We start from the raw sequence: 22,763 nt of genomic DNA, 5'->3' as shown, positions 1-22,763 counted from the left end.
AACAGGCATTCAGGCTAATGATGCTCCTCTTGCACGGTGCTCATTTAGATGTCGTTAGTTCTAAAGCATGCGTTGTCATTATGTGTGTAAAGCACCATGAAGCAAAGCTATAACAATTACGTTCTTTTAAGATAGGCATAGATATACTCGTACCAATCAAAATGTTGGTGTCTGTATTCCATACCAACTGAAATTTATCTTCAAGGGCAGACTCAAATATAAAACATTTCTTCTGGCTGACTGGGAGCTCTCCAGATTTTTTTGGAACTGACAGGAATAAATTGGGGGGAGGGGGGCGAGAGAGATAAACTTAATGTGGGTCTACCCAAGACCTGATGTTTATCTCAAGGTAATTCTTCAATGTTCCCTTGGGAAATCACCAGAACCCCGTGAGCAGTCCAAACATTTGGTTTACTTCCCAGCCAGGCATTATTTAGGGCGATGAGGGTTTCACTGAAGAAAGTACAATTACTGTGTACATGAAATATGGCACAGAGCTTGCTTACTAAATATTAAACAAATCTGAATATTAGGGTGGTATTCATTTGCTTCCAGGAGATCATAGCATCCACTCTTCAAAACAGCAGCCATGTACATGTGCAGTGTAACTAAAAATAAGCCTGAACGCATTTCTTGCAATGATATTTCATATTTAAATGTTGTGCTGAGTATCATTATGGAGTTCCATCATTTTTGCTGAACAGTATCTCTACCAGGACATTAACATAGCTGAAAATTCAGTTCCTTTTACTCAGTAATAGCTACATCTTGGTACAGTTTTGCATTTGTTTAGATTAAGAAATACTTTTTATGTTTTATGTGCTTTTCAGCAGCACAAAGCACATTCATACCAATAGATCATTTGCAGATTCTCTTATCAAAGAAGCATTCAAAAGCATAAACCTAAAAGAAAGCAGCAAAGAGATTTGTTTGTCATAGTCCAGTTTTATTAATTTTGGTTGAAATTTTTTTTCTAATTAAGACTTAATTAAAAATAATAACAAAACCAGTATCTTTGACCAACCCTGAACTGATTGCTGTGGTAAAAACATCATATCTCATTACTAAAAATATTGTCCATTACAAAAGCACAGTGTAGTACACAGCATTTTAAGTCTTTTTGCAATTGCATAGCTTCTTAAAATCCGTCTTGCAATTACAAGATATCAATTCATGGCAAATCATACCTGCTTCAGGCAAAATTGGTCAAAGTGGCTCATAAATCCCATCAGAAGTTTTAATCCAACCCTATTTAGATGGTTCTGGAAGCTCTGAGCTCAATAGGATTACACATAAGATCCTCGGTTGATGGCCCTCTTAATATGTTTCACTAAAGCTGCCCTTGTAGGTAAAATTAGCTACACATAATTCATCCTTGCAAACAGCTTGTTTTTTCTTGCTTTAATTGTGTTAGTATTGGTGCTTGCTCTGTCATATGAATGACACACACATTTTTCAATGCAGAGGGAAAAAATCCTGGTGTAATACTTTGCACAGAGGATACCTTCAGCAATGCATCTGCCAGCATGTGTTTGAATAACCACCAATCTGATAGACCCCTATCACTGATGCATACTTTCCAGCACTTTATTTCCTTCCTATTTATCCTACCCCGCATTATCCCAGCCGTCTCTCTGACACTTGTCTAGGCACTTTATCAAGAGCCCTTGAAATTGTGTATTTTCTTATGCTCGACCCTTTTTATCCATAGTGGTGATGTTAGTATTATTGCCTCAACTTGCTTGGTCATTCTATGTTTTATTGTATGTTATATTTTAACTGATTATTTTACTTGATTGCTGTACTATTAAGTTATTGATATGTGTTTTAAATTATTATACTCTGTTTCTGTGTTGGGCTCAGCCCCATGTTAGCCGCCACGAGTCCCTCCGGGGAGATGGTAGTGGGATAGAAAAATAAAATATTATTATTATTATTATTATTATTATTATTATTATTATTATTATTAATGCACCTGTTAGTTCTGAAAACATGGTTCCAAATGCATGAAAAGATTTTTATTATTGTGTCCTGTGAAGCTTGAATTGGTGTCTTATCTTAGCAATGCATGAAACAAGGGCAATGCCTGAGTCTTCTGTAGTCCTAAACCAGCTGCCATTTCATGGGCCACTAAGTACTAAAAGTACCTTCCCATTGCAAATGCCAGCTATAGTTCATTCCCTCATTGCAGTTCCTATGTGAATAATACAACATCAGCCTCCTAAATAAGGATGATGCCATGCTTATGTTGTATAGCATGCCATGCATTAAAAAATCATGCCACTGCTTACTACGTCATAAGTGTGTGACAGAAGAAATGCCAAATCTACTTTCATGTCTTTATAACTCCTTTGCCATTAGTAAAGGCAATGGAGCCCCCAGTGGTGCAATGGGTTAAACCCTTGTGCCAGCAGGACTGCTAACTGAAAGGTCGGCAGTTCGAATCTGTGGGGTGGGGTGAGCTCCCATCTGTCAGCTCCAGCTTCTCATGCAGGGACATGAGAGAAGCCTCCCACAAGATGGTAAAGCATCCGGGCATCCCCTGGGCAATGTCCTTGAAGATGGCCAATTCTCTCAGACCACAAGTGACTTGCAGTTTCTCAAGTTGCTCCTGACACAAAAAAAGTAAAGGTAATCTGCTTATCATTGTTATTGAAAAAGAGAATGAGACTCCCTCACCTCTTTAGGCATTTCGTTCCATTGCCAAATTGCTGTCACTGTCAAGAAGTTCCTTCTAATGTCTAGGGGAAATCTTATCTCCTGTAATTTAAAACCATTAGATCTGTCCCTATTCTTTGTAGCAGCAGAGAACATGCCTGCACCTTTCTGTTTGTAATATTCCATGAGGTATTTGTGGGCTGATATGATCACACTCTAAATGGCAAAATCAGAGCTTGCTTTTTTATTTTTAAAAAAAAATAATTTCAAGCAACAGTGGATAATTGAATCCCTGGATAAAGAATCCATGGATATAAATGACTAACTGTAATTAGAAATAGAACATCATTTTTTCTCACAAACCACTGATACACCACCCCATCCCATCCTTTCTGTTGTGCAGTGATGTCTTGGTAGAAATTATTGGGGGGGGATCAGATGTTTCTTAATAAAAGAAGGGAATGCTTTTATCTTGATAAAATCTAGCAACAGTGACAACCTCAAGAGATTGCAAAGTCCTGTTTGCCATCAAACTGCAAAACATGACTGCTTCCATTAAAAGAAGAATATCCTACTGCCATGACATCGGGCTTTAAACCAAACTAAACAAGAGCTATAAATTATTTCCATGGTCTTGTTGTAATAGCAATGCTGAATGATTCCTTCTTTATTTTTTACTGCTATTTGATTGATGTTTCTTTTGGAGACCCGAAAGGTGACATCTCTCCCTAGAAAGTCCCCCGCACATATTTGAAAAGCAACAGAAGATGGATTTGTGTGCAGATCATTTCCCATAAATAATATCTCCCACTTAGCCAAAACTGAAGTAGAATAATAAATCTGGTCTTACTGCTTGTACTTCCTTGATCTGCTGTAACCTTTCCACCTGCTACTGCCTGTTTTGTTTTGTTGGGGGTCTTTATGTCAGAGTGATAAAAGTAATTATATTTTTGTAGGGTTTGTCTGGCATGTCCTCACTAATGTAATTGTTCTCATTTTTTATCAGCTTGTACAGATAAGGAGCTGAGGAATCTAGCATCCCGTCTGAAAGACTGGTTTGGTGCTCTTCATGAAGATGCAAACCGTGTAATCAAGCCAACAAGCTCGGATTCAGCACAAGGCAGTAAGATGACAAATCTAAAAATAAACTTCAATATAGGTTCAGAAGTTCAGCAAGTCTCCCACCATCAATATGACAGCTGATGTCACTTTGGTTGCCTAATTATGCTGACACATGCTTACTTCATCATCACCCCCTTTCCTTCTGTGTAAAAACAGGGATTGTATAATTCACCAGCATTTTCACAGTAAAATGAATCAGGAAACTGTCAAAGGACTGCATCCTTCAGTACATTAGACAGATAAAATAGTATTGTATATAGTGAAACCATATTTTGTCTTGTGGCATTTAAGTGTCCCAGATTGCAAGCCAGCATCATTTGGACACAAATGAAAAAGCTAAATTAAACTAGGAAATCCACATAAGTCTGTTTCACACTTCATAAACCATAAATAAGTAATGAAGAAGATATTTTATTGGCAATAAGACAGTCTACTGAGGATGCAGTCTTCGCTAACCAGCCATACATTTTAAGAACATGAAACCTTTGTCTTCCCAAATACAAGCAAGACATCTTTCAAGAGCCACCTACAGCATGATTGGCCTTCATATCAAGGAGGTTAATCATGCTTAGTTAGTCTCGATCTACTAATAGGTGGCAGTCTGGAAGTTGCATATGCATGTACATCTCTGATTAGTGAATAGAGCTGAACTCCATTCCCATTCCTAGCAGTCACCAACAAGATCACTGCTGCTCTGCTGTTTCTTCTTGTTATGTATCTTCAAGTCAACTGAAATGCTGAAAAATGAGATTTGTCAAAGATCACCCCATGGGTTTCCATGGGTGAGAGAGATTCAAATCCTGGTCTTCTGGAAGCCACTACACCATACTGCCCATGATTGCAGCTGCTAGTATTGGGAAAATAGTAAGCATGGAAGTGGGATCAATAGGTATTTGGGAGAGTTTTTAGCCTCTACAGTTCCTTAGCAATTTCCAGGAACAAGGAATAGGGTCCCTATCTCCAGTAGCCCAGACAGCTAGATGTGAAAAAGTGGGGACCATTAATTGGAGTGGGAGGCAAGACAAACAGTCAAGAGCCACAGATTGTATAGTCTTGTCATATTTTACTGATGGAGGAGAGATTGTTAGTTGTAAAATGGCACACTTCATAGATATCTGCTCATTACATTGCTATGGCTTTGTGCAACTAAATGTCTGAGAGTTGAAGTCCAAAACACCAGAAGGACCAAAGGTTTTCAAAGATAGACCTGTGTTTGTCTGTTTGAGTATTAAAAAGTGACGAAGAGAGGGTGGACAAAAGGAGGACACATTTAAGACTAATCAATTTCTTTCAGCATACATTGTAATGGCTTACAGCTGACTTCATACATCAGGAGAAGTGAGCCACAAGGCTGTGTCTGCACTATCTCACTCTGGGTTTATTTGATGCTGTGAGCATACATTCAATTGAAATAGCTCATTATTGTAGAGCAATGGCAGATGAAAGGGTAGACTCATAGTCATAGCACAAATCTAATGGGTTGCTATGGGGAGATAGGGTGGGATATAAATAAAGTTTATTAAGTTTATTATTAATGAGGTGAGGAGGGTTCCCAGCAGCTTCTGTTGATCCTCGTAGCATGTGTCCATTGATAGGCCTTAATGCTCTTTTGAAAAAAATATTGTTTCATAGTTCATTTGTCGTTACTCCATAGGAATAGTATATAGTTAAAGGGCTGAATTAGAGTATCCTGCCGATGAGTATACAAAATCCTAAATCTGGCAAACTTTGCACAATGGAGTGAACTTGAGCCTTTTGGATGGCCTACTCACTTCCTGGTGACTGACAGTAGACCAGGGGTCCCCAAACTAAGGCCCGGGGCCACATGCAGCCCATCAAAGCCATTTATCCAGCCCCCGTGGCAGCAGCTCCCTCCTCCTCCACCAAGGAAGGCACATGCGGTGCGACGGAGGAGGAAAAGGTGTGCACTTTTCCCACCTCCTCCCTCACCTGGTGCGCAACTTCCAAAGCTTTGCTTGTTCATAATGGTATTTTAATTATTATTTAATTAATTATTAATTATTAAGGGGTGCTTTGCTAGTGCTTTTGGTGCACAAAGGCAGAAGGGGGGTTGGACTAAATGGCCCAACCCTTCCAACTCTTCCAACCCTCTATTATTATTATTATTATTATTATTATTATTATTATTATTATTATTATTTTATTGTATGACACAGCAAACAACATAGATATGCTGGATTTCATTAAAAATTATTATTATTATTATTATTATTATTATTATTATTATTATTGACAGAAGGACACAGTATAACACAGCAAATGAGATATATATGCTGGATTTCATATCACAAAATCACAAGTCGAACACTTCCCAAGTGTTTAGGACTGTGTGATGTATTTTCGGATGATGCGTGCAGATCCCAGTAGGGTGGCCTTTTGCAGTTGCCAGATCGTAATTTTGTCAATGTCTATTGTTTCCAAAAGCCGGCTGAGATCTTTTGGCACGGCACCCAATGTACCGATCACCACCGGGACCACCTGTACTGGTTTCTGCCAGAGTCTTTGAAGTTCAGTCTTGAGGTCCTGATAACGGTTGAGTTTTTCCTGTTGTTTTTCGTCAATGCGACTGTCACCTGGGATGGCGACATCAATGATCCAAACCTTTTTCTTTTCCACAACTGTGATGTCTGGTGTGTTGTGTTCCAGAACTTTGTCAGTCTGGATTCGGAAGTCCCACAGTATCTTTGCGTGTTCATTTTCCATTACCTTTGCAGGTTTGTGATCCCACCAGTTCTTTACTGCTGGGAGATGGTACTTGAGGCATAAGTTCCAATGAATCATTTGGGCCACATAGTTGTGCCTCTGTTTGTAGTCTGTCTGTGTGATTTTCTTATAGCAGCTAAGGATATGATCAATGGTTTCTTCAGCTTCCTTGCACAGTCTGCATTTTGGGTCATCATCAAACTACTGCTATTATTATTATTATTATTATTATTATTATTATTATTATTATTATTAACAACATTGAGGCTGGGTGGCCATCTGTCAGGAGTGCTTTGCTTGTGCTTTTGGTGCACAAAGGCAGAAGGGGGTTGGACTAAATGGCTCAAGGGGTCTCTTCCAACCCCTTTATTATTTTTATTATGATGATGATGATGATGATTATTATTATTAGCATCAAGGCTGTATTTGTTCCCATTTTGTTTTTGTTTTTTTTTTACTTCAAAATATGATATGTGCAGTGTGCATGGGAATTTGTTCATAAATTTTTTTAAAAAACTATAGTCCAGCCCTCCAATGGTCTGAGGGACCATGAACTGGCCCCCTGTTTAAAAAGTTTGGGGACCCTTGCAGTAGACCATAGGCAGAAATTAAGAAATAAAGGAGTTTTGCCTGACCTGTTACTGTTTCCTCCAACTAAGAGCAGCACGTTTTGTTAAATGTAAGTGAAATGTGAACAGCTGTCCACATCTTCTCCATCAAGTTTGTCAAACTTGAGCAGTTTTTCAATCTGTAGTCCAAAAAATCCCAGCAGGATATTTATTAAGAAGCAACAACCCCTTAAATCTGAGCCCCAAAATATGAGGTCTTTCTTTAATTTGTCAACAAACCTTTTCTTTAGATTAATGAGTATTTGGGTGGGTTAAAACAGGCAGCCAAGGCTGTTTTGTTACCAAAATCATGCTCCTGCATAGAATCTACATCTGACTATGCCCAACATCAACGTAAATTATTTGAAAGAACACATGATCTCTTTAAACATTTGTGAAATTTAAAAGTATGTTTGGGGAATCCATACTGATACTCCAGCCTTTTCCTTTTTTAAAAAAAAAATCCACATGAAAATGCAAGTGTGTGTGTCTGTGTGTGTATTGAGATGAGAATCCCATTACAACCTTTGGAAAATAACTGCATTCTATACCAGCATGTAGCAAATGTTAGCTGAAGTGATTTTGGAGCCAGTGAGTTTGTAATTTCTGACAGTAACTTTTCCAAACTCTGTATTATATCAGCAGATATAAACTGGAATTGTTTGTTTCTTCAAGCTTTGATCTTTCCATCACTGTATCTTAACCTTTTCCTTAGCTTGTTAATTAATATATGTAGCATTCCCTAGGTTCAACTTGACATACATACCCTCTATATTCAATTTGAAGTGATACAGTTCGAAGGAACGGTTCTTAGAGCTGTTTGTGTAAGTTAGACCTCAGTTTCCAGTGCCCAAGATTCTGATTTCTGCCATTTTTCTCTGCAGACATCTGATTACTTCATTGACAGGAGCTGTCAAGTTGTGCTTGCAAAGCCATAAAGAAGCATGTGGTCCTTTCACTACAATCTATTTTGAGTAATATCCTCCTATATTACAGATGGTGAAAAGGAATGCTTAAGAATTCTTTGAATGCATTACAGCTGAAGAAGGCATCCCACTGAACTTTACTCTGGACTGCATTAATTTTTGAGATATTGCTGTGGCCATAAATAAAATCACTTAGGTGATTTAGCTTATCTGTAGACAAAAAAACCCCCTTTTTCTTGTCTCCTAACATGAATTGTGAGTATTGGCAGAGTTATGATGTTTGATCTTTGCCAACTGTGATTTCATTCTGTCTGGTTTGGGCCATGCATTTTTCTTTTTTGCCAGCAAAAGAGCCCAAGTCAGTCTCTGGAACATAAGGACATGGACAAGAATAAGATACAACAGACGCATATCCTCCAACATTTGACAAATGAAAACCAGGATATGTGTGGCAAAGCAACATCAGAATGTAGACAACTTGGTGAAAGTTGTTAATGTGGAGCCCATTGTTTTGTTTGCTGCTCATAAAAAATCATTTTTTGTTCTTTGTTGTTAAGTCTTATTTATTTATTTACCGTATTTGTACCCCGCCCTTCTCAACCCCGAGGGGGATTCAGAGCACCTTCACATATCGGTAACAATTCAGTGCCTTAAAAACATACAATTGTTAAAACATCTACATTAAAAATGGAAAATTAAAACAAATAAAAACACTTACATCAATTATTAATTATTAAAATCACATAATCCAAGTCATAGTCCAGGACCATTCCAAATTGTCATTGCACAAATTCTTTGTTCATTAAGTCTTATGCACATCTACTTAGAAGAATGTCTTATTGTGTTCAGTAAGTGTGGTTAGAATTACAACCCTGATAAAACCTCTTTAAAATCTTCTTCAAAATGTACAAAGCCCTGAAGAAATTAATTAATCCTGATCTTCAATCTATGTTCATCACAGTAGCAGATGTACGAATATTTAGAATCACAGCTTAAATTCTATTGTTGCATGGGTAGTGGTGACCAACCTCCCCCGCTGGAACCTACAAGAAAAGACAAATACAAGTAGTTGGGATAACCAAAGGCCATAACTTGTTTATTACAGTAGAGTCTCACTTGTCCAAGCTAAATGGGCCGGCAGAAGCTTGGATAAGTGAATATCTTGGATAATAAGGGATTAAGGAAAAGCCTATTAAACATCAAATTAGGTTATGATTTTACAAATTAAGCACCAAAACATCATATTATACAACAAATTTGACAGAAAAAGTAGTTCAACACGTAGTAATGTTATGTTGTAATTACTTTTACGAATTTAGCACCAAAATATCACGATATATTGAAAACATTGACTACAAAAATGGCTTGGATAATCCAGAGGCTTGGATAAGCGAGGCTTGGATAAGTGAGACTTTACTGTAGTTACAATGAAAACAGGTTTGGCAACCATGCATGGGTCCTGGATCAAGAATCGGACAACCCGATGCTAACCGATACTGCTTCACAATAGCAGGGATCCTTGACAGTGAGCTGACCAATTCCACTCTGGGACACTGGTCCTGCTGCACCCCTACACCACCAGGACACCCCCCCTACCCACACCAATAATGGCGGGAGGTATGTAAATCGGATCTAGGGCCCATTCCACACACACCCAAGTTGTGACAAGACAATATGCTAAGAAATAGAACAACAGACACATACAACAATACAATTACAGGATTGGAGGGAGGGGACAGCTGAGAGGCAACTAGCCTTCTGTGCCAGCCTACCCCCGCTTTTATCCGCACTGGTGGATAAATGCGGGGCCGGCACGTAGCCAATCAGGGCGCAGGGCAGAGCAAGCCCCTAATTGGCTGTCTGGTTGAGCAGGCCAACCGACACAGGGTGTGGGGCTCCTAGGAAGGAGAAACCTCGAGGAGAAGATGGTGGGCAGGGTGCACTAGCCGCTGCTACGTCCCTGCCTGGTAAATCAGGCAGGGCATAAAATCTTATCCAGGGTTGTAATCGGTGTTTTAGTTGCTTCTTCCACTGTCATTCCCATTTTGTGAGATGTAAGCTTTTCATGCAAGCACAGAGCTGTTTGGGTGTGATAACCCCTCCGAGCAACCATCCCTCTTATGCATGTGGAAGCCAGCTCTTCTGCATGGACCAGAGTTTATTCAAGCTTTGAGCACAGACTGTGATGGATTAAAATTTAAGCACCTGTAACTGGGCTAGCAGAAATGCCTTTCCCTCCCCAGTCCCTTGAAAATGCTGTTCAGTGACCTTGACAGACTGTGGTGCTCTATGAAAATTGTATGAAGGCACCTTTTATGAGAAGAGCTCTTCTGTAGGCAAAATAAAAGTTCTGGTTCCAAAACATTTTAGTCATTTCACTCCTTTTACAGTTCCTCAAATCATAATAATACAGTGATAGGAGAAATTACAACCTCTCATTAATAATGTAGGAGGCCTTGTTCATTACAACCCTAACAAGTGTAAACTGTTTTATTCTAGACTGGCTTGGGTACCCGGCGCTGCCCGGGTTATTAGGAGGTTTTTTTTTTTTACAAAATGCGTAAGGTTGTGGGTGAACTACAACTCACATCATGCCAGGTTAACCCTCTGAAACTCCATCAATACTGTAAGTTTGTCATGTTGGCCAAGTTTGTTCTAGATGCATCATGGGTGGAGTTCAGTGTGCTCTCCAGCTGCAGGATGAATTACAACTTCCACCATGGTGGGTCAGTCCCCTCAAACCCATCCAGTTCACTCAGTTGGTCTCAGGGGTTTTGTGTGCCAAGTTAGGTCCAGGTCCATCATCCATGGGGTCCAGATTACTCTTTGACTGCAAGTGAACTATAAATCCCAGTACCTACAACGGCTATAATCAAAGTGAACCCCCCCCCCCAAAACCTCTCCAGTATTTTTCTTTGATCATGGGGTTTCTGTGTGCTAAATGTGATCCAGGTCCATTGTCAGTGAGGAGTCACAGTAGTCTGACTTGGTGCAGTGTGAACTACAACTTCCATCATGTGGAGTCAATCCCCCAAACTCCTCCAGTATGTTTAGTTGCTGCTCAGTTCTGCTCTGTTTGTTATGCAGATAGAGTTGAAAGGCGTTAAGGGAGAGGAAGTGGGTGGGATCATGCAAATTCCACACTTATTGAGAGAGTAAGGAATACTGGGATGCCTGCCTGTTGTAGAGGAAACACGTAAAATCTAAGGGAAATTTGTCCCAGAATGAAAGCATTCCTTGGGTGGTGGGCCATAGTGTTTGGGAGGACATTGACAGGGTTTGGGCTACATATTCATGGTGCTCGCTGTAACCTGAAATGTTCCTTGGAGGAAGGGTCATTGGTGGCTCCTCAGCACTATGGGTTGTAGCTGTTTGTGGAGGTGGGAGACTGTCTGTGTTAGTGGACATGTCTGCCACATACACACATACAGATTTTCACTTTTGTTATGTGTATAGAAGATGGGATTGCCAAATCAGGACTATCCCAGGACTTGATATTTCCAGGCCAAAACGTAGGACGGAGAAATGATCTCGTGCTGGTGATGCAGATAAAAACACATATACAGACATACCTTTCAAGGAAAAACTCTCACCCTGTGATTCTTCACCTTCACCATGAAAATTGGAAAACAGGATCTAGCTCCTGAGACCATGGAATCAAAATAAATAGCTCTCCTTCTCTCTCTGTTTCAGTTTAAATAGTTCATGAGTGGGCACAAATAGTTGTGGCCACTGTTTCCTGATATGCTTATGTATACATAAGAGGTTCATCTTAACATTTTCTTCCCCTGTGTAAGTACTACCAAGTTGAGACAATAAAGGGCATTTTACAAGGTCATTTGTTTGAATCAGCTTCAGAATTTGAAGCGGTTGGAAGCTTGTATTTGTTGTAATTAGCCATTGAAGAGCATGTTACATATGATGGTGTTAAGTTTAACCTACTTTTTGCTGAGCTGGCATTTTATTCACAAGACAGCTCCTCCTCATTTTGCAGTAATGAATAAGCTTTCTTCAATGGTATGCAATGAATGAACAAAGTAATTACCAGTAGTGATGGCTGATCCTAAAAATATTGGTGAGATTATTAAATTTGGCCCTTATTGTTTCAGGCAGTGGGACGAAAGGAAGATCAAATTTTCTTTCAGATTGAAAGACAAAGCTTTTTCCTGAAGCAGGCATATTATGGTTGAGGTATAGAACAGTTTTCTTCCTGACTTTCTCAAAATGCATAGGAGTTTGATAAAGAAAATAAAGTGGTAGCATATGAATGAGTATTTTCTGCTCTACAGAGAAATACGACTTCCTGGCCTGTTTCCTTTACCCTCCCACATTCACTCTCTTACTTCTCACACATTACAAGACATCAGTTTCTTACAATTTCTAAAACCAAGTCAGTGCCAGGAAGGATCTATGGGGTTTTAAACTCAGGTATAATCTGGTATTTTTACATTACTCCAAAAGTAAATACAACTGTATATATTCTGAAATCTTGATTGAACCTGGGACCTTTCGGTCTCCATGAGGTTAACTTATACACAATTATATAAGAGTAATATATATGAGTAAAACATTCTTGTAATGAAGAAAAGAGACACAGAAAACCTTAGCATCTATCATCCTATTACACTTTTCTCTCAACTATATAAACAGTTCACAAGGATCCTGCTACAAAGAATATCTCAAGATGTGGAAATCAACAGGGAACAAGAGAGCTTCCATCCTTGATCATATCCACGCAGCCAAACAGCTACTGGAAAAAAACCAGAGTATGTAGAGTTCCAGTTTGTCTTGCTTTTGTTGATTACTAAAAGGCCTTCGACTCCGTTGAGATCAATGCTATCCTTAACGCTCTCCACCAAGCTGGTGTAAATCCAGCATATGTGAACATCATAAAACACATTAATACAGGGTACACAATGGATATAAAACTGTTGTCAGAAGTGTGTCACATCAGAATAATCAAAGGAGTGCATCAAGAAGACACAATATTGCCAAAACTGTTTGTGGCAACTTTAGAAAACCCCTTCAGAAAAATCAAATATAAATATAAATATAAAGGTGGGATTTCAGTTGATGGTGAACAGCTTCCTCAACTCCTCTTTGCAGACAATTGTGTCCTTTTCACCAAAAATCTAGAAGATTTACAACATTATCTCCAACAACTAGCTGGACTCTCAAAATCAGGAGGACTGGAAATGAACTTGAAGAAAACTAAATGGATGAAAAATGAGTCATGTGTTCAGGGCCACTTCGTTATAAATGGAGATGAATCTGAGGAAGTGACTGAATATGTATATCTTGGACAACAAGTACAGTTGAATAAACTGGCAAATGCAGAATGGGCAAAAAGATGAAAGGTGGCTTGAACAGCTTTTAATCGAAACCGGGCAGTGCTAACAGATCCTAAGTTACCAGTGAAGGGCAGAGCAGATATCTTCAACACGACAGTTCTGCTGGCAATGTTATATGCATCTGAAACATGGACAACAACAAAATTAGAGGAGGGAAAAACTGGTGGTGACTCAGAGAGCAATGGAAAGAAGAATGTGTGGTGTGACAATAAGATATAAAGTCAGCAACAAAGAGTTGCGTAAAAGAACTGGGGTATGCAATGTGGTCAATGAGATCTATGAGGCAAAAAGAAGGTGGGCAGGGCATATAGCATGAACAAAAGACAACCAATGGACATGGCAATTAACAAACTGGATACCAAAAAAAATCACAAGTGGCCCATAGGCAGACCTCATACTCGATGGGATGAACCAATGGTTAAGCTATTCGGCCAGAAATGGAAAAGAAAAGCACAGGATCATATATGTTGGCAAATGGTAGATTTGTGTGAAGCCCAAGGGAGAGGACTGACAACAAATTGAATAGAATATATGAGTAATAACTTGTTTATCCCCAACTAAATGTCCTTCTTTTGACTTGTTATTGTCATGTGCCTTTAAGTGCTTTCTGACTTATGGTAACCCTAAAGTGGTGTTTTCTTGGTCAGATTTCTTTGCTTTTCTGTGAGTGTGACTTCCCCAGGGTCATCATTAAGTTTCCATGGCTGAAACTTAATGGCCCTCCAGAGTTGTAGTCCAATATTCAAACCATACCATTATGTAGTTTGCCTCTCTTATTTTGATTTACTCTTGAATTAAAAGGAAGAGAGAAGAAGAATTGCCTAGTTATACCTTTAAAATAGAGTCTGCTTTGACCTTGTATCCTGGGAGCAGTTGCAGGTACATGGAGGAACAGAAGACTGTGAGCCAGGCTTCAGCACAGTGTGGCTCTGACTTAGTTTTGCCAACAGACTTTGAATGAAATAGGACAGAATGAAACAAGAGCTTTCCTAAAGAAAAATAAATTAAAAAATGTAATCCTTTTTTATATTTCTGTACTCTGAGATTAATGGCACTATGTTGGCCAAGGAAGGGGAGGGCATATCCCAATAAGATGTATATCGGGTTGCAGTTCTCAGATCAATAGATAAAACTCTCATATTTTATTTTATTATTACTGGCAATTGCTTTTTCTCTTCCTTTCCTCCCCTCTCATTAAATATCCCCCTTCTCTGTAAAGAATTCAATTATAATTATAATTATAAACTTTATTTTTATTTCCCGCCCCATCTCCCTGAAGGGACTCGGGGTGGCTCACAACAAGGACAAGCCCAACAACGACACAACATATTTGACAAAAACTTTAAACATTTCAACAATAAACAAAATAATATAATGAACAATACATTAAAATCCAAGCAGATAAAATCAGAGTAATTAAAAGCGAACCAGTGGGGACAGGTTTTATAAAGTGCTATATCATGGACATAAGTAACAGTGATAAAGTGCCGTACAGTTTTATAAACATAGAGAATTATTCTGATGACAACTTTACTGGGCCTATTCATTCAAATGTGCTTCAGAACAGCCATGTTTTTAATTCCCGGCGGAAAATGGGCAGGGAAGGAGCTAACCTGATCTCCTTAGGGAGAGAGTTCCAGAGCCGGGGGGCCATTGCCGAGAAGGCCCTCTCCCTCGTCCCCACCAGTCGCATTTGAGACAAAGACGGGAGTGAGAGGAGCGCCTCCCCGGATGATCTTAGGGTTCATGTTGGTTTGTAGGAGACGAGGCGATCATGGAGATAGGCAGGTCCTGAAGTGTTTAAGGGCAAGCTACAGAGCTGAGCAATGGGATAACAGCTGGGTTTCTTGCTTTGGTTTCTTTGTGATCTGGACAAAAACCATAGAGACAAAGCCACAAGATAATGACTATGTTTCCTTACTTGCTGCTGTATTTCCCCCCTTGATTTGTTCTCTGTTGCTAGTGGAATATGTTGAACACTCTTGTTAAGCTCTAACAGGCAAGCAGGGTTGTGCTATGAGGTGGAGCAAAATAAGGACTTGGTTCTCAATGAAATTTGCCTCTAGTTCCCAAATTTCTATCATTGCAAAGGGTGAGACACAACTTGAACTCTTATAGAATCATAGAGAATCATGGGTCATCCAGTCCAGCCCACAATGTCCATTCAGTCCAACCCCCCTGCCATGCATTTTGTATTTATATTTGCTGTATTGTCGAAGACTTTCATGGCTGGAATCACTGGGTTGCTTTGAGTCTTTTGGGTTGTATGGCCATGTTCCAGAAGTTTTCTCTCCTGACGTTTCGTCCACATCTGTGGCAGACAGGAGAGAAAACTTCTGGAAATGGCCATACAGCCCAAAAGACTCACAGAAACCCACTATATTTGCTGTAATTACGATCCTTTGATGACTATATTTGCTCTTTTTCTTTCTCTGCCTAACTGTATTTTCAATGCCCAATGGATGTTTTCAGTTACTGCAATACTAGAAACTTAGAGATAGAAGACAAATTTCATGGAGGAGGTCACAAGTCTTATTTGAGGGATAATACCCTCATGATGCATCCATACTGCAATGTTACACTTTTACAAGCAGCCTATCAGAGCTGAGCAAAATCTCCCAGTGATACTTTTCCTGTGGTATGATATGCACAGTAAGACCTCTATGTCAATGAGGGATAGGATTCTAGCCAGCCCATGGTTACTTGATAACTTGTATAAAGCTAAATGCCATTAAATAGCATAACTTTCCAGTTTCAGCATACCACAGAATTGTGTTGGAATACCTAGAGATTTCAGAAAGGTATCTTCTCTGAAAATTATCTACGTCCACCAGGATGACTCTCTCGCATATTACAAAATCACCTGGAGGGCCTAGAAATATCCTAGAGGCACCATTTTTCCCCAGGCACAAATAGTGAAACTATAGCTATGGGTTCCGTGATTATGGTAGTCTTGCTGTATAGTTCAGTGTTTTCTTATGTTATGTTTGTGTAGTGGTGTGTTTTAGCAGGGTGAAAGAGGTACCCATGTTTCTCCTGCTCACTGGGTGGTGAAAAGCTATTGCTGGAGAAGCTTCCAGAAGCAAGGAGATTAATGTTTCAAAAATGGTTACATGTCTAATGTGTCTGATGAGTGAGAGACCTTGAAAATCTCTTGGCTTTTCTGAAATTACTTTGGGAGAAAACCTGACTGTAGTTTATCTTGCTATAGTAAATGCTCCCCCTTCTGTGATTTTAAAGTATAGCTAGCTAGTTATATGGTGTTTGCCTTTGTCACCTGCACTTCACTTGCTGTGAAATCGTTTTTTGCAACTGCTTTACTATGAGAAATGGGCTCTAACAACTGTAATCCCCGCATTACTCAACTTTGGCTTCATCATCAATAGCTATCCTGACCTCCACCCCACCAGCCTCCATAGGCATCGGCAGCCACTGCTGTGAAGATGTTCACAAAATGTGACAAATGTTCTTCTCTTTCCTGAATGTCAGACTTTTGGACAAATATGTGGTTTGAATAGGATGCATTTCTTACTGAAAATTCAACTTCTTCAGAAAGAACAAGAAAGTGTTCTGGTGCCTATGCAAATTTGGCCTTAGCAACTAACACAGACTTAACAAATGGTGATTTATTTAAAAGCAGCTTTTATCTACAGGCAATTTTAAGCGAAAGCAAAAACATACTGCCATAGTTCAGCACCCTAGCATGCTGAAAAGGCCTTCCTTGCATTAACTTTTTCAATAGTAATATCCAGTTTGCTATTTTCTATTAGCTCTTTAAATGTTTGCAAATCAAAGGCAACTCTTCACAGGAGAAAGTTTAAGACAAAGACAAAAGGCTGGTGTAATTATGCATAATAGAGGTTATGTTAATGTTGTACAGGTAATTCTTTGAGAACTACAAAAAATATTTTCTGGTTTCTGTGTTTTGTCATTAAGATGCGTAATACTAGTTGCCATTTGAGTGACTTAATTTTTTCTGGTAAAAAGTAAGGATGAACATTTAATTAATAAATAATGCAGTTCTTGTGTCCGTGGCCATATTGACAATTACCCGATCAATCTGGATTAACACACTCCAGAGCTACTGGCATTCAACACAAGCGGTGTAGCTCAAACCATGTGAGTGTAGACCTGTACTGCACAAGCACAATGTAGGATATCAGCAACAGTATATACCAAGTAGCAACACTTATCTAGAAGTACCAATTACATTAAGTCTAAATTAATCTTCTTTTTTTCAATCTCAAATTAAAGAAAAAAACAGGAAGTTGATGCGTGTCAAAACAGATGGTAACATAGTGGATGCCATCCCATTCAGTACTATAATATTGTAAGACTGCCTTGTGCCATCATAGTTCACTTTTACTGTTGTTGTGCATTCATTGAGCAAAAGCTACCACTCCCCCCCCCCCAAAAAAAAATGAATGAATCATGAATCAACATGAGGGGGGAGGGTGATGGGGCTTTAGGAGCCTGGTGAACCTCTGAGTGACATGGTGTATTTTTGCCCCCAGGAGGCAGCATGTTTCTCAAGCCATCCTATCCTGTCTGGAAATGATGGCTTCTGTTCCTCTAAGGAGGGAGTCGCCTACTACCAAGACCTGTTTCCTTTGAGGATTGACAGGGTCACTTTTGTGCAAAATAGTGTGTAGGTCCCCTAAAAGTGTGTCTGTTCAAGTGGATTGTGTATTTGTAAAGTGTTGTCCTCCTCCTCGACATCCCCAGTGCATTTGTCAATGACAATCCATTGAGATGCATCCAAGAGCCCATCCCTCTCCCAAGGGTGTTCCTGTTGCTTCTGGTCTATGATTGGGGATGGAACATCTGCATGGTTGTGTAAGTGTGAATGTGGTAATGCATCATCCCCATCAGGGCTATCCCCCACGCATTGATCAAGCATGGCCCACTGAGCAGTATCTAAGTAACTGTGGTCCTCCAAAAGATGTGTTTCCTGATCAGATGTTAGTGGTGTAAGAATTTGGAATCTGTTGTGTAAGTCAAGCTGAGCAGAAGAATTCTGTGGAGGCTGCCTGGTCCTTTGTCTCTTTCTACGGGTGACCTGCTTCCAAGCCTGAGGGTTGTCAATGTCTACATTTGAGCTGATCGCCCCATAAAGTTCCTGATCATGGAAGTGTTGGTGTGATGTGGGTTGCGTATCTAGAACAGCATGTTGTGCAGTGTCCAAGAAGAACTCAAGTTCTTGAATGTCCTTAAGGGTCTTAATACGGTCCTCGAGTTGTTGGATCCTCTGCTCCATCAGTGTAATCTGTTTACACTTGGTACAGATGTAGTTGAGTAGTTGTGCAAAGATGCCACAACTTGTACATGCGATGGCAAGTTTTTGCTTTTGTTCCATCTCTTGGTGAGTGAAGTTACCAAGCAGGATCCTTATAGTGTGCATTTTTGGTCAGACCGCTATCCACCTCCCTGTGTGTTTTTAATGTTGTTTTTTAATTGATTGTACTGTAACAATGTGTTTAGTGTAGGGATGTAGCTGGCTTCTTGCCTCCTCACTTCTGTGTGAACCCACTGCCACTTGAGTTCAGCCTTTGGCTCAGAATGCTTCAACAGGAAGCCAGCGATCAGTCAAAACAATAGCACTTTCAAAACAATAGCAAAGCAGCAAAGAGTCAAGCACACAGCTTCCTAATGCAGTCTCAGCAAAGAGTCAAGCACACGGCTTCCTAATGCAATCCAAGAAAAGAGTCAGCACAATCTAAGCTTTTTAATGCACCATAAAGTCACCATAAAGAATGTATTTCATGTCCCTACCAAATGCCCTTTTGAAAGTGGTGGGGCTAAGAGAAGGTCACCTGCATCGAAAATGATAATCTCAAGGCCCAAGCAAGTTCATAAAGGGACCTAATGTCTCTCAGATTGTCAAGGCCTAAATTGTGTAGGACTTTATAGGTTATAACTAGTACTTTGGATTGTGCCCAGAAATAAATAGGCAGACGAGGAAACCATTATTGTCAAGAAGGTCTGCATTCTTCATAACAATTTGACTGCAGTTCTTTGTACCAACCATCATTTTGAACACTGTTCAAAGGCAGTTCTATTTGGTGCATGTGGTAATAATCCAAATGGAATGCAACTGAGACATGTGTCCCCCTGACCAGATCAGGCACCTCCCGGAACAGGTGCAGTTGTACTACTGTTAAGTGTGTAAAAGATATCCTGGGTACTGTAGAAACTTAAGGAGAAACCTCAAAACAGAGACCATGGTGTGCATTCAAACTGCAAAGCTGGTTTCTCTCTTAGAGTGTAACCCCATCTAATACAAGCAGAATCCCTGTTCCCTGATCTGCCTTTCAATTAACCAGGAACACTTCTGCCTTGTTGGGATTATTTTGCATGCACTCATTCAATCCATGATTCATTCTATACACTGGTTTAAAACTGAGTCAGTTTTCTGTTTGGTGAAAATAAGTCAGCTCAGTGAAAAGTTAATACATATGCCAATTACTTCAATTATAATTTGCAGTAAATTCACAAGAAGGAATGAAATTGTATATTGGAATTAAATCACTTTGTATGCCATGGAGATCCTTTAAAGAAATATAGGATGAGAGGTAGACTACCGTGAATGGTCATTTTAAGCAGGCTGAAGTGCTTAGTGTGTATGTCTCTGTGTGTATGTGTGTGTATTATCACTTTCAGTGTTTCAGCCAGGTTGGCACACTGGAGTGTTAACCTACATGTAGTGGATTGCTCCTTCTGTCTTCATGAGAATGTCTGATATTACCATGGGAAAGTGTCGTTTCTACTCCATAGAGAGGCTCTATAATCTATGTGACCACATTCCTTTTATGATCAAATAATATGAATGAAAGGACTTACAAATATAGAAGCTACCAATTATTTATCATGATCAGTAAACCATATTAAGGAATGATTCACAGACTGGCCATCATTTGATACCATTAAATGACATTCAGTTAAATGTGAGAACTGCATTGAATCTGAAGTATTATGTCAGAGCAGCAGACATCAGGTGCAAAGGTATTGTGGCCATTTGCGCCAGTCATGATTGTAGTAAGACCCACAAAGTTCCCAAGAATGACACCAAGCCCTTTTTATGATGCCTTTGGGGAAAGGTCTCTTCCAGTCTATATAAACTAGTGATTGATAGGTGGTGATGATGATTGCTTAGTGTTATAGTAGAGTTGATTCAAACAGAATTTATCACTTGAAAGTTTTTTTTTAATAATAATCTTTATTGAAATTTTTTCCATTATTGCATCAAACTATCTAAAGGGAAGGATAGGGTGGGGAGACCGAGGTTAGTGGGAATGGGAGGGGTGGGAAATGGGGAAGGGAATGGCTCTAACATGGATTTGGGGATGTGATGAGATGCCTCGTGTAAGTTGGGGAAGGTTCTGGATTGAGGGTAGAACAATGGAAAACTAGGGGGGGAAATGGGGTTGGGAGTCGAAGATTAGGTCCCTATCTAAAATGGGGGGGGGGGGGGTTGGTGGAGATGGACTTCCACTCTTCTTTCTTCCTTCCATGTTCTTGTGTGAACTTCCAGATCAGACCAGTCCGTTTGTTTCATTGCTTCCCCTGTATTTCTTTTTATCAAATAAGTTAATTTATCCATATTTTTAATATCCAATAATTTTTCCAACCACATTGTTACTGTGGGACTCACGGGGTTTTTCCAATTTTTAGCTACTACCAATCTTGCAGCTGTTACTGCATATGTAAAAATTTTTATCTTATTTTCTTTTTCTTTTAAAGAGTCTAATTTATCTTGATTTTGCATTTCAAGTAACCCTAGCAGATAATATTCAGGTTTGCATTCCAAGTTGATTTAAAAAAATTTTTTACATTCTAAATGAATTGATTTCCAATAACTTTAAATATTATTACAATTCCACCATATATGGAAATATGACCCTATTTGTTCCTTACAGCGCCAGCATTTGTTATCTCTATTTTCATACATTAATCCCAACTTTTTAGGAGTTAAATACCATCTGTGGATGGTCTTTAGCCAATTTTCTTTCAGATCAGTTGAATAACAGTATTTTATTTTTTTATTCCAAATATTTTCCCATTCGTCCATCGTTGTAGATCTGCCTATATTCCTAGACCATTTTATAATTGAATCCTTGATTATTTCAGATTCTGTATTCCATTCTATTAATTTATTATATAAAATCGTTATCAATTTCTTATTTCTCATAAGTAAATTGTCCCAAAAGTTATTACCCAAATTGAAACCCATTCCTTTATCTCTATTATAACTTTCTTTTATTTGGTGATACTGAGACCAGATATATTCTTATGACTTTTTTGGATTTCCTCTAATTCTTTAATACCTCCGTTTCCTGGCGCTAAGTTTGTTTTTTTTGATAATTTCTTTATATGTCGGCCAATTATTCCAACCATTATTCTAGAGAAGAAAGCTCTTTGGTACTACGATTGGTAAATCTGTTGGCCAGAACTTTAGTGAAAATTTTATAATCAGCATTTAGTAGTGAAATGGGGCGATAATTTGTCACATTATTTGGATCTGATCCTTCTTTATGTATTAAAATAATTTCTGCTTTTTTCCACATCTCTGGAATAATTTTTTTTTGTTAAAGCCTCATTCATTATTTTTTTCAAGTATTGGATTATTTCATCTTGCTGTATTTTATAAAAACCCGCTGTGAAGCCATCGGGGCCTGGGGATTTGTTAGCATCTAAGTTTTTAATAGCCATTTTTATTTCATCTTCTGTAATTTCATTATTTAAGATTAATCTTTGTTCCTCTGTAATTTTTGTAATTTTTGTTTACTTAGATATTCACCAATTAATTCTGAATTTATTTTATCATTTTTATATAAAAAATTACTATAGAATCTCCCAAACTTTTCGCTTATCTCATCATCTGTATATAACCCTTTTCCTTGTGATTCTATTTTTGTAATTTGTTGTTTATTTTTCTTTTTTCTTATCACTCTGGCCAGCCACCTACCTGGCTTATTTGCGTTTTCAAATGAATTCTGTTTTATCCATTTCAATTGACAAGCTAATTTCTCCAATTCTAGGTTTCTTTTTTGTTTATGTAATATTTCTAATTTTTTCATAACATTCCCATCCCCTGGTTTCCTTTTTAATTGCGATTCCTCTATATCGATTTCTTTTTGTATGTCTTGTAGTTTTTGATTTTTAATTCTATTTTTTTGTGCTTTTTGTTGTATAAAATAGCCCCTGGCTACCACTTTATAAGCGTCCCATATTATTTGTGGACTCGTCTCTTGATTATCATTCAACTGAAAATATTCTTTAGTCATCATTTTAATCTTGTTAATATCGTTTTCCTGTTTGATTAAGTTATTATCTAGTCTCCAATTCAAAGGTTTCTTTTTGTAATTTATGTTCAT

The 22,763-nt window shown here is 38.7% G+C and overlaps 1 protein-coding gene and 1 long non-coding RNA gene across 5 annotated transcripts in view; one reads left to right on the top strand and one right to left on the bottom strand.

The window, feature by feature from the left end:
• spock1 (SPARC (osteonectin), cwcv and kazal like domains proteoglycan 1) overlaps nucleotides 1–22,763 on the top strand; it is an 862,727-nt gene that overhangs the window by 683,222 nt on the left and 156,742 nt on the right. For all 4 annotated transcript variants that reach the window (XR_010003848.1, XR_010003847.1, XM_062973887.1 and 1 more), the window contains exon 7: nucleotides 3,665–3,781. Coding sequence is in view for 2 of the 4 variants with exons in the window: in XM_062973887.1 (XP_062829957.1) it covers nucleotides 3,665–3,781 (117 nt within the window). In the remaining 2 variants the exon portion in view is untranslated. The remainder of the gene's footprint in view (nucleotides 1–3,664; nucleotides 3,782–22,763) is intronic.
• The window catches only part of LOC134297108 (uncharacterized), a 243,116-nt gene that overhangs the window by 84,064 nt on the left and 136,289 nt on the right, over nucleotides 1–22,763 (bottom strand). The gene's annotated exons all lie outside the window — the stretch shown is intronic.

Source organism: Anolis carolinensis, chromosome 2 (genome assembly GCF_035594765.1).
Source record: "Anolis carolinensis isolate JA03-04 chromosome 2, rAnoCar3.1.pri, whole genome shotgun sequence".
Classification (NCBI taxonomy): Eukaryota; Metazoa; Chordata; class Lepidosauria; order Squamata; family Dactyloidae; genus Anolis; species Anolis carolinensis.
The sequence above is the reverse complement of the archived record's forward strand: the minus strand, read 5'-3'. Positions and strand labels throughout refer to the sequence as shown.